Genomic DNA, 13,616 nt, shown 5'->3' on the forward strand with positions numbered 1-13,616 from the left:
CCATACCTGTCAACTTTTACTCTTTCCGAGAATGGATTTTCAGAGTGGTTGTAAAACAATAAACGAAAAACAATCTGACTCAAAAATATATTTATATTTTACAAAAATTGAAATTCGCTTTCGCAAGGATTATTATGCTTTTATATATTTATTGTAATTATTTATATGTAGTGGTGGTCAAACTCATTTATAATTATCATTGTAATTCAAAAAGTTAATTGGGATAACCTGATTATTGCTACCACTTCCGGAAAATCCGGAAGAGTTGGCAGGTGTGTAAATCTCTATAATATTTGATGAGATCAAGAAAACCCATTACAGTTAACAAGTGATTTAAAATTAAATTTCAGTATTTCGAAATTGAAGTGGCAGGCAACTCTAAAAAATGTATATATTACCCTAAGTATAACAGACATGCCAACAGCATGTCTGTTATACTTAGGGTATACTTCGTGCAATAGAGAATTATATAGTAAAATTTGTTAAAGAAGGATAGTTACGCCTACTTTTTAAAAGAGTAACGTATATCCATTGTTTAACGTTGCATTTTCATATGATACTTGAAGTTTTTGATATTTAGTGGTGAAAAAATTACTCAAAATGAAAAATACTAAACTAAAAATAACTTAAATTTCGTTACCACTAGAAAATAATATTTCGCAAAGCGGAGCAAGTTGGCATCTCTGGTATAATATTTTTGCAACAGCAAACCTGCCTTCGTTTACGTTTACCAAAAAATCTTTTTTTCTAGTGATTCATTTGAAATTTTTAGTTGATGTTTGTAACTTGACGAAAATGTTCGAAGGAAAAAAAGTTTTAACATATTCCTTGTCAATCAAACCTTGGCTACATCTGGCAAACTAAACGTGCCTTAAATTTAGATTTAAGGAACACGACAGATATGGCAGCTGTCAAGAATTCGAGAAATCATCAAACGCTGCACATGAAACCGTGATGGCTCAGGGGATAGAGCATTCGCCTTCCAATGAGGTGAACCGGGTTCAAATCCCAGAGATGGCTGATAGATTCGAATTCCGCGACCACAATGCTGACGTAAGATATTCTCCGTGATAGACGGATCATGGGCTAGAGTCCCCTTGACGTCAGATAACCGTGAGAGATTTTCATGGTTTTCCTCACCATTTAACGCAAATGCGGGTTACCTCCATCAAAAAGTTCTCCACGAAGGCAAATATCTCCCAATACTCGATCCAGGAGTTCCCTTGTCTTAAGGATTGGGTTCAAAATTACATGACTACTGGGTTGAGCATTAGTTGTCGTAAATCCAAAAATTGAGGCTGCTGTTTAACGACGGTTATAACATAAAATAAAATTCCTGAACATTGTTGGAATCTTGGGCATAAACTCAATTTCAACGATGCCAAAATTATTTCCACCGCAGTCGCAGCTCACCGTAATGATCTGAATCTTGTTTTATTTATATGAATGCTGATTCTCTTGTTAAAGACATTAGTTCCTCACACCTCTCAGTAGCGCGTGGAAATGCATTTTACCCTTCTCGGCAACTTTGGTTTCTTCTCGTTTGGCTATTGAGGTTTTTCAAATTTTGTTTCTCAGCTTTATTTTTCCAGTTTCATTGCCAACTTAACGTTTTTATTTTAAATCACTTTTGCTTCTTTAGATTCACGTCTGACAAGTTTTGAAAATGGGTGTCAATTTTTAAGGCGCGCGATACTTTTCCATACCTGCCAACTTTTCCGGATTTTCCCGAAGATTTTATTTTCATATTTAAAGTGGTAGCAACTCTCATGTTATTCCAATTAACTTTTTGAATTATAATGATATTTATAAATGAGTTTGACCACCACTACATATAAATAACTACAATAAATATATAAAATCATAATAATTACTGCGCAAGCGAATTTCAACGTGATCAAAATATAAATGTATTTTTGAGTCAGATTGTTTTTCGTTTATTGTTTTACAACCACTCTGAAAATCCATTCTCGGAAAGAGTAAAAGTTGGCAGGTATGCTTTTCGGTATGTTTTTTTTTTCTCTTTAATTTGGTAATATCTTACTTTTCTTGGGGTTATATATTTAAATTACTAATAATTAAAAATGTTTCTAGACTGATAATTATTCGATAAAGATAATAAACAGGTTGTAAAAGCATTTTAATTCTTCTATTCTTTCGTCAAAGGTAGAATTTTATTTACAGAGATAACACAGGCGACTAAAAGGCTTTTTTCGTTTTATATATGATTAGTTTGCAATACATGTCACTAAGCTAATAAAAATTCAATATAGAAAACGATTTGAGTTTTGAAAACTCAAATCGTTTTCTATACTGAATATTTTAATTTCTATATTGAAAAATGTGATTCTCACATTTTTTGTAACCTGAGGTATCTATTCTATTAAATTGACAGGACCGCCTACTTTACATTTAATTTCAGGGCTGAATAAAAAATTATTCTAGTGGTAGCTAAGTTTATATTTTAATGTATATTTGTTTAAACTGAATTTTCCACACCACTACATATAAATGAGTTAAAAGTTCATATGCAGCGCCACTTTGAACAATCTATTTCGCGTAAAGGCTTTTAAATTTGCTTGCAAAATTACCTAAATGTCTACTACTCTATGATATATTTTATCAGAATCATGAACTGCGCGATTAAAAATACATCTTTTTATTTTATTAATATGCAGTGGCAATCTTGATAAATATATTTCTCCTGAAAGAAGCATAAAATAGTATGTTCTCATAACCATTTTTTATAATTTCTTCCTGATAAGTAGCAGCCCTGATATTTGTCGATATAATATATTAGTCGCAAATGACCAATTAAATTTCTAAAATTGATTATAATTTAAATCCTATAATTTTCATGATAACTTCATTGAATAATTTTCCACTTTCGCCACTTTTTAAATTTTTCAAGTTTGTAACCATCTTGTATAAACTTTTTTTTTCATCAAAATACTTTATATATCAATGCAAATGACTTTTTACGACAATAATCTGAAACAGATTAACCTACTCAGCATCGAACTCGCTGTCCCTCGAGTAGTTTTTCTCAAAATATAGATTTCTTTTTTTTATTATTTTGGAACTATGATTTTATTTACTTATTTAATTTATTTAGAACATTAATATCGAAATTTGTGCTGTTTACTTGAAAAATTATTAGAGTTTCTCGATTCAATAATAAATTATAAGAAGAAGACGAGTTCTTAAATCCAAAAATAATTTATAAGAAGTAGACGATTTCCTCGATTCAACAATAAATTATAAGAAGAAAGAGAAGACGGGTTCTTAAATGCGACAAAAATTTATAAGAAGTAGACGAGTTACTCAATTCAACTATAAATTATAAGAAGAAGGAGAAGACGAGTTTTTAAATCCGATAATAATTTATAAGAAAAAATAGACTATTTTCTCAATTCATCAATAAATCATTAGAAAAAGGAGAAGACGAGTTCTTAAGACCTACAACAATTTACAAGAAGAAGACGAGTTCATCAATTTAGCAATAAATTATAAGAAGGAGAAGATTGCAGTTGTTGATTTTGATATAAAGGAGGGGGGAGCGTTGGCATAGAAAGTTACAGAATATTCACTTTAAAGCCCTGTAATCTTCTTTTTTATTCCTTTCATTAGGTAACACCGTCCTTGGGAAGGAAAGTATTATCCATTTATAGTGGATAGCATCATAATGTACAATGTGTAACAAAAAAATGTGATGGGAAGAGAGAACAAAACATAATTGTTTAAGGACTATATTGTTTAAGAACTATATTGTTAAAGGACTATATTGTTTGAAGACTATATTGTTTAAGGTCTTTATTGTTTAAAAAAATATTCATTGCAAATCCAAGGATAACTCTAGAAGAAAATGTATTTTACATTTCATAATAGTAATTAAGCATTTAATTTTGAAATGAGTGTAACCCTACTTTTAGTCATCTTTTTTTAAGTTGAATAAGATTAGTTAATTTCATTAATGCGATGTAATCATAATAATCTTAGCATTTAAAAAAAATGTTCTTTTTTGCAAGTCACGAAAACTGTCTAAGACGGAATTTTTGATTTCACACCAATCAATTTCGCCCTAGGCAGAGTTAACTTTATTTCGTTGAACAACTGCATTATACTTTCTTTGCTTTTGAAAAGTTTTGCATTCAAGCGCTTGAGCTTGGCAGAGTGCTGTCAATACTCGACACTGATCCATTTTTTCCCTGTTAAGTCAGAACCATCAATGGGAACAGATGACGTCAGGTATTATGCTCAACTTCTTTTCATTCTTTTCCTCTTTAACTTCAACTGTAGCCGTTCCCCATTGTTGTACCTCAGCAGATCCAAAAATGGCGAATATTGCACCACTTACAAAGTAAACAGCTGCAGCAGTATAAAAGACTTCACTCCAATTGTGTATGGTTGACTGCGAGAAATGAATTAAAACAAATTACTGAAATGCTATTGCATGAATTTTCAAAATACTGTCGTATGCACTGTAAAACGAAACAAACAAAAAATCTTTAGAGTATTTATTTTGTATAAAAAAGCGTACTAAAATATTTTTTTTTTCTTTTTTACCATTGTGTTTTTAAGTGATTCTTTCGCACTTCGGTAAAGGGCCGTCAATTTCTTCGCTTTTTTTGTAAAACTTTATTTTACTGGTAGTTAAGTTAATGTTTAATGTATTATTTTTTATTCATTTACACTTATTTTCAGCACCGCTGCATATCAATGATTTAAACATTCATAAACAATACCACTTTATATCAGCTCTTTTGCTTTGAGGCGTTTAAAATGCTTGCAAAATTACCAACAATTTGGAAAGTGTTGGTTTTGAAATGTGTCTAGCACTCTATAAAATACTTTACAAAAAGCGGAGTAGGTAGCAGTCTTGAAAAATTACTTGTAAATTTCTTACCATTAGCTTTTAATTTAGAATTAAATTTCTAATCCATTGCTTTCGGATTTAATACATTTACTAACATTTTTAAAATATGGTGTCAATTACAGACATAATAAAATGCAATCTTTCATCCTAATAATACAGGGTGTTTATAAAGTCCCGAACCTATTTTGATGTTTAATAATTCATAAAATAATAAAGATAGACTAAAATTAATAACATAAATGGTTAGATAGACTCAAAAAGTTTCATGATACTTGTCAATGAACTTCCACGTGTGCCCCCTTCGTCGCACGGAAAATATCAAGTCGATAGTCAATTTCACGCCAGGTAGCGGCAAGCATGTCGGCATACACAAAGGCTATTGCGGTTGTAATTCTGGCTTTTAGGTCATCAATGTTCGACACGATCCTCCTGTAAACATTGTCCTTTATAAATCCCCCCCCCCAAAAAAAAAGTCCAGTGGCGTTATATCAGGTGATCTGGGTGGCCAAGGAATTGGACCTCCTCGTCCAATCCATCTTCCTGGAAAATGGTCATTCAAAACTACGAACGATGATACCCCAATGAGGTGGTGCACCTTCTTGTTGCAAAAACACATGTGGCTGAAGCTCTTCTAGTGTTGGAAATACGAACAACATGTCTAAGTATACGACTGATGAGACAGTCTTTTCTGTAAGAAAGAAAGGCCCAATGACTCGGTCGTACATTAGTTCACACTACACATTAACCTTTGGGGAATCCGTATGTCTCACAGTATTCATGGGGTTTTTCAGATCCCCATATGCGCACATTATGGCGATTAACAATGCCAGAAACACGAAAGGATGCTTCGTCGGAGAACATTATGCGTTTCAGAAAATCATCATCATCTTCTATCCTTCCTACCATATCTGTTGCTAACACCATCCTCCTAGCTCTATCGTCCGGTTCCAAACCTTGAACAATCTGAACTTTGTATGCATGCAGTCTTAATTGTTTCTTAATAACCTTGTACACCGTCGAAATTGGCATATCCAATTCTCTTGCCGCTGATCTCACAGATCTTCTAGGATTGTCTAAAAATGTCTGTCTGACACGCTCGACGGCAAAATCACTTGTGCTCTCCGTGCGACGAAGGGGGCACACGTGGAAGTTCATTGACAAGGATCATGAAACTTTTTGAGTCTATCTAGCCATTTATGTTATTAATTTTAATCTATCTTTATTATTTTATGATTTATTAAACATCAAAATGGGTCCGGGACTTTATAAACACCCTGTACTATAAATTTATGATTTTTCCCAGGTGATCATGAACCCTATTTTACGGCATCTGATTTCAATTTGTTAAGTTTTTTTTTTTTTTCATGACACGCGAAAGACAATTCAGGAAGAAAAAAAAGACACATTGAACAATTTTGCCTCTCTCAATTTTGCCACAGCTCTAAATTAGCTTTGCATTGGACAAGCCTTGTCGGTTCATCGAAAAATAATAACTAACCCAATAATGCTCCGCCATTAAAACTAGTCAATATTTGAAGAAGAAAAAAAATCAATTGAAAAAAATTATATTAAATATTTATTTCGTAAAAAGATGATATTTCATTATGTTGCCAACCACTTTATCTTTTAAAAAGCCTTTTAATGACACCTCAAACTTAAACAATTTTTTTTCTTCCAACCGTGGGAGGTTTACGTGGTTTTATTCTCCATGTAACACACATGCGGGTTAGTTCCATCAAAAAGTCCTCCACGAAGGCAAACTTCTCTCCATATTTGATCCAAGAGTTCCCTTGTCTTCTGGAGTGGGTTCAAAATTCTAAGGAATCGGAGTTAAACATTGGTAGTCATAAACTGAAAGTTTTGTAGGCTGTTTAAAGACGGTTATAAAATATAAAATAAAATACTACCAGGGATTTAATTTCACGGTGGGCAGTAGAAATTTAGAATCTGTCCGAAACATTTTCTAAAACTTATACTAGATCGGCTGTTCAAAAGGTAGTTTTAAAATAAAAAATGAGGTGAACAGGGTTCGAATCCCAGCGGTGGCTGGTCCATAAGAATACCGCCTCCTGCTCGCACAGACCACAGTGCTAGACATAAAATATTCTCAGTTGTAGACGGATCATGGAATAGAGCCCCCATAAATGTGGGATGCTTTCGTGGTTTTACTCTCCATGTAACGCAAAGGCGGATTAGTTCCATTAAAAAGTCATCTACGAAGGCAAAATTTTTTCTCAATATATGATCTAGGATATTCTTTGTATTCTGGATTGGGTTCAAAATTAGAAGACTAGTTCAAAATTAGAAAAGCATAAAAATTTTGATATTTTAAAACCTAATATTTATACATAAAATGGTAAATGTTTTCACGCCTGAAAAATCTTTCCTTCAACGATCGTGCAAATTGGTTGCTTTATAAATTTCTTATATTGAAAAAACGTTTGTTTATGGAGCTGTTTGGCGTGTATATATATCGCTGTGAAAATTGATTCCAAAAATTACATCCATGGATGTCAACTTTGGATTTGGGAGAAGGAATCTAAGGGTGTACCTCAGCAATTCTCCAAGAAGTGTGAATCTATGGTACTAATAATGCACCACTCTTCTAGGGAAAATTAATAAATTTAAAATTATCGGTATCGTACTGGTGAAAAAAAAATCAAATCTATCAGAAATACTCACGCCAGTTGCTGTAAAGTATCCTACAACCAATGGTCCAATTATCCCCATAAGATTGGCAACTGCATTTGTGATTGCAAACGCAGTTCCTGTTGAAGAAATAATGAAAATTTTAACACATTGCAGGCAATTTTTCAAAAAATTCTAAAATATGAAACAACAAAATATGCAACAACCCGTGAGTCAAACAGGGGATTTTGGATATTCCAAATCTGCAAAAATAAAATTTAGGGGTTTCAGTTTTGCTTTCTTGATTGTGGTTGTTATACTTCAATATTTAAGAATTTTATTTGATGTTTATCTTTGCTGAATCAATACGTCTTAATCATATCATTTAAAACACTTCCATACCTGCCAACTTTTAATCCCTTCCATTATCATTTTTCCCAGTGGTATTAAAACTTCACTTTTAAGAAAACAAATACGTTGCATTTGAAAAAACTTAAGTTGACAACCATGATAGTAACGCATATTAATATATGTGCTTCATTTTTGTAAGAATAGTGCTGATCAAAATCATTTAAAAATTAAGTTTATGAAAGAAAAAATAGTATATATTTACTACCACTTTAAATATGAAAATAAAATCTTCCGGAAAATCCGGAAGAGTTGGCAGGTATGCCCGTCTAAGTCCTTTCATGGGTGAAAGCCCTTATATAGCAAGACGGAAAAGAGAAAAACCAGGTACGTAAAACATGAAATATCTGTAACTATCAAGATTTCTTTTATAATTCTGGCATATATATAAAACTGCTTATTTTCCAAGATAAAGTAGATATTGTTGAAAAATTTAAAAAAAGAATAAGTAAACTCCTCCCCAAAACTAGCTATAACTGAAATGGTTTTACTACCAGCCTTTCCTCTTTTCCGTCTCGCTTTCACCCCTGAGTCCTTTGGAGAACGAATTTCGATTGCCATTGCATTTGCGCATTCTCAGTATACTCTTAAAACTGAACATTCCGCCTTGGTATATATGTAAATATTGTGTCAGATATATTTTAAAAAACTTCCATAGTGGTAAAACAAATTACAAAAGGAACAATCTTTTTAAAAATTTATGACTACCATATGTATTACATAATACATTATTTTGCAAAGAAAATCTGTATTAAAACTGTGTCCAAAACCCTAAACAGTAAAATGGCATCTTAATACTAGAACAGCAGGAGTTTCGACATACCTAAAACCGCCCTTTGCGGTCATTTTGACCCTCATAAGAAATTGGTGTTACTTCAAAGTAAATGATTTTTTCAAAAATGATAAATATTCTAGAAAATGCAATATGTAAGAGTTTTTAGAGATTTTATAATTTTTTTTTGAATTTTCAGAAATTCCATAGTATCATCGACTGGTGCTATGTGTGCTGCCCATCGATTTAGCGCAATTTTCAATTTAAAAAAATCTCACACGTTTTCTTTGGCATAATTTGACCGTTAACATTGCCCAGTTATTACTTTCTATATTATATTTTTCAATTCAGAATTTTGATACCTGAATTTTTTTCTATATTATTGCTTTCATTCGTAGCAATTTGTGTTACTAGGACAACGTGCATTTTTATTTTACTACCAAATCAGCTTATACTCAACGTTTTTCAACTAAAGAGCATTTCTACGTGTGTAGCTAATTAATCAGCACAAAATTCAATAAACAGAATCACGCATATTATTTTTCTTCACCGTAATTTAAATACAAAAAATTAATCATTTTTAATACCTTTCCCAAAAATTATTTCTATATTATAGTTATTTTAGTTTTCATAATTTGTCCTACAAAGTTAACGAAATCTTGTTTTTAAGAAGCAAATTACCAAATCTTGTTCGTTTTCTCCCTGAACTGGAATCAATGTGATTTCACGCCATGTGTGACGTCAGTCGAACAGCACCAAATTCAATGAAAGGAATTTCGCACATTATTTTTCACCGTGATTTAAATAAAATAAAAATTTTCATTCTTTATACCATTACCGATAATTTTTTTTTTACATATATTGATTTTACTTTTAGCAATTTATCTTACTAGAGTAACGAGTACTCATTTTTAAAAAACAAATTACCTCGTTCGTTACGTTTTCAACATAATCTGGAACCAATGGTGTAAGCACATTTCCATGTGTGTTGCACGTCGATCAGCACCAAATTCAATAAAAAGAATCTTGTTCATTATTTTTTTCACCGTAATTAAAATACAAAAAAAATTGACATATTTTATAACTTTTACAGTAATTATTTCTATATTACAGCTTTGATGATTTGATCTGCTCGGGTTCTTATTTAACAAGAAAATGACCTCGTTCCGAAGTAATTCAACTACATTTTTTTGTTTTATTTTTATTAATAACAAAACTCTAGAATTTGCACCACTATAAAAAAAAACACACACACAAACAACGTTAACTTTAAACGTACCTGCAAAATCTGGACACATGTCAACGTGAGTTACGTTGAATCCTGAGTATATACAACCATTGAATCCCATTCCCAGAGTTAAAAGAGCAACAATCAGTTGTGGTCGACACCCGGATATGTTGATTAGCAGCAAGCAACAAGCTGGACCGAATACCCCTAAAAATAATAATAAATAGGATTTTTTGATCAAGAAAAAAGGTTCAATTTTGAAGTAATTTTTTTTTTACAAAATATATCCAGAAGGCCGGGATAGCCTGGTTGGTAGGGCACTGGGCTCATGTCCAAGAGTTCATGGGTTTGATCCCCGCAGTGGTAAATATTAAATTATATTTGAGGTTGCAACTCTTACAAAATATTATTCTCAACGAAAGCTTCAAAGTGGAAGATTGTTCTATAGAATATATTGTAGAGCATTTTATTTCTATCTTCATTTCAGAAATGTTTCTTCTTCGTGACTACTACTACTAATTAAGAGGGGAAAAAACTTTTATATTTACTGTGTACGCATTAGCTCTAACAAAATATAAGCTAAGGTACAAAACAAACGGTTTTAGTAACAGTCTTTTTAAAAATCGTTTATAGACAAATGGCAGACTTTGAGACGGGATACCCTGGTTGGTAAGGCACTAGGCCCACGTCCAAACAGTCGTGGGTTCGATCCCCACAGGCGAAGACGAAGAAGGTGTTGTAAATGGTGACTGATGCAAGTTAAATCTGTCGTGTCTCATAGTCCTCTATGTTCCCATACAAACTCAATACCTCTGGGGGTACTGATCCAGGAGTTTTCTTGTTCTCTAAATTGGTTAAAAATTACAAGGCTACAGAGTTGAACATTAGCAGGAGTAAACCCAAAATAGCGTCGGATGTTCAACGACGGATATAATTAAAAAAAATATGCCCAGAAAAATGTGAGAGCATTCAAACATTTCAAAAAAAATATCGTGAGAATATAAATGACTTTCAGTAAACACATCACTAAAGTTATTTAAACGAGTTAAATTTTTTTTCAACTTTTTCACTGTTATAGTTGCTTTTATTTATTTATTTTTATTTATTTGTTGACTGATATGGCATATTTCATACGCATCAGAATCAGTTTAATGGCTTCATTGCTAAAATGTTTCGTTAACCGTATTGTATTTAGAAAACCTCAATATAGCGACAGATCTAACGTGCACCATTCACTACACGGGGAGTCCTTGTGATTCTAAATTTGAGCACCCCGCCAATCAGGCCTAATAAACTTGGTATTATTATGTATAGTTAATAATATTCTGTAAACTATTTTTTTCCACACTTGTTTCTTTTTTATTATTTAGAAATGAAATTTGTAGGGACTGCCATACTTCGAAAGACGAGCCTTGTATCAATAATATGAACAGTTTTTTTTATATTGAATAAAATGTTCAATTTTAAAAAAAACAGTGGCAACGTGTTTTATAAAAAAATGGCCAATAGCCAGTGGCAAATCTATTTTGCTTGCGAGCGACTGAGCTGCTACAACTTGGAAGATTGTAGTAAGTCCCAAAGAATAGTTATATTACTTACCGATAATTTGGAATAGCTTTCGAATAGAGGTGATGGACATAGTTTCGGACACTCTAAGTCGATCCGCAATGAATGATGCAACCCAAGCTGCAGCTCCTTGGGCAATGTAAGGAATTGCGGACAGAAACCCATTCTGAAATTTATAATTTAAATTTAAGAATTGAAAAATCTCATCGCGTGAGTAAAAATTAACAATAATTAAATTATTTACTACATTTACAGTCATTACTCTTTTGTATTGGATAGGTAGGGTATACTTTTAAATGAAAGTTATTAAAAATCTTAAATAAAATTACCCCGTATCTTGTTCAAGATGTATCTTTCTTTGTTTCAGTAGTTACATATCCTTTTTTACGCACTAGTTTGTGAGAACATGTCACCGAAATCTGGTAAGAGATGGGTTAAATATAAGATAATCATAATTTTTGACTTGTAAGTTGCAACTCCCAATAATAGTTAGAAGGAGGGAAAATGTTTAACCGGTTAACGCCCAGCGTCATATGTTTAGGACAGTTCCTTTTTTCAAAGACATTCATTGTGGTGAGAAAGTTTTTTTAGCATTTTCATTTATCTGGGTGAATTAAAAGATTCTCAGATACCACAATGATTTAGTTATTTCTGATTAGATCTAGAATTATAAGGTGCATGTACTTTTTGATCCATCAAAGACTTTTTGAATGCTCTAACAGAAGAAAAACCAATTAATTTCGATAATATATTATACCACTTTTTCCATAAAATCACTTTTTGTATCATTTCAATATATAAATTCGGGACAAAACGGGTTAAATTGATCAATACCTAATAGTTCGATTCCCAGCGTTTGCCGTTTTATAAGAATTCTGCACCCTGCTCTCACCAGTCACAGGGCTGACGTAAAATATCTTTAACGGTAGACGGATTAAGAGCTAGATTACCCTTCCTGTCGGACTAACAATGGAAGGTTGTGTGATTTTTCTCCCAGTCTAACTCAAATGCGGGTTAGTTCCATTGTAGCTTTCAGAATTTTTGGTAATTTCGCCAACGTTTTAAAAGCTTCACCACGAAAGAGCTGGAACAAAGTGGCTTTGCATAAGAACTTTTAAATCATTTATATGTAGTGGTGTGGAAATAAGGTCTACCGAATAAGAAATACTAAATTAAAGCATAAATTCAGCTGTCACTAGATTAAAATTTTGCAGAAAGAGTAGAAAATTAGCAGCCCTTGATTTTGTTATCACTCAGATTTGTCGTTATCTTGGAAAAGAATACAGGAGGGCAGGCAAAATCTGAGCTGCACCGCCATAGTTAAAGGCATAATTGATTAAAAATGAAACATGTTAATACTTACCGATTTTAGATCGAAATGAAGAATATTGTTAAGATATGTTGGCATCTCTGTCATCAACAAATAATATCCGAAATTATGTCCAGTATGCGCTATGATGAGAGCCCACATCGGGATAGACGTAAAAATATCTCTCCAAGGAACGGCTGGTTTCTGAAAATTTGAAGCAAAAATATTAAACGTAAAAGTGAAACCTTAAGCCTTGAAAAAACATCCTGCCTAACTGTTTCTTATTTTCAAAAAAATAGTAGGGTAAACTAACCATTGAAGGAACACTTAAGCTTCGCTTGCCTTTTAAAAAATCATATTAATTTCAAAATTCGTAATTTTAGAGTGTCAACATATTTGTTACTAATGGCAAATTATGTAAAAAAATCGTAGAGAACTTACATAATATTGTTTTAAAGTTTTAGAGGTTCAAATAACAAGTAGTAAGAAGACCAAGTGAAGGAACAGCTCTTACCAGTGAAAGAACACCCAGTAAAGGAACACTTAATTTTGGTTATTTTTTAATGCTCTTTATGAATTTATAAGCCATACAAATATTTAAAAACAAGCCTATTCTTGAAATTATAACATACAAATACTTGGAAAATGTCAACTTTTTTTTGTAATCATGAATTGAAAATTAAAGTGTCAGCATATAAACACATACTGTTCATTCACTGGGAAATCTATGCCCAGTAAAGGAACATGCCTGTTCCCTCACTGGTTAGAAGTTGTTTTTCGTATTTTTAACAAACTTTTGATTCGGAACATCACTAAAGGTACAAGAAAA

General features: G+C 32.3%; 1 protein-coding gene across 1 annotated transcript in view; it reads right to left on the reverse strand.

The window, feature by feature from the left end:
• Nucleotides 1-3,058: 3,058 nt before the first annotated feature.
• LOC107440499 (sialin) overlaps nt 3,059-13,616 on the reverse strand; it is a 32,495-nt gene continuing 21,937 nt past the window's right edge. The window contains exons 6-10 of the mRNA XM_071181925.2: nt 12,842-12,991; nt 11,512-11,644; nt 9,964-10,119; nt 7,559-7,644; nt 3,059-4,411 (exon numbers count right to left, since the gene is read on the reverse strand). Coding sequence (XP_071038026.2) covers nt 4,226-4,411; nt 7,559-7,644; nt 9,964-10,119; nt 11,512-11,644; nt 12,842-12,991 — 711 coding nt within the window. The 3' untranslated portion in view covers nt 3,059-4,225. The remainder of the gene's footprint in view (nt 4,412-7,558; nt 7,645-9,963; nt 10,120-11,511; nt 11,645-12,841; nt 12,992-13,616) is intronic.

This window comes from Parasteatoda tepidariorum, chromosome 4 (assembly GCF_982258835.1).
Source record: "Parasteatoda tepidariorum strain Cologne lab strain chromosome 4, Ptep-v5.0, whole genome shotgun sequence".
Classification (NCBI taxonomy): Eukaryota; Metazoa; Arthropoda; class Arachnida; order Araneae; family Theridiidae; genus Parasteatoda; species Parasteatoda tepidariorum.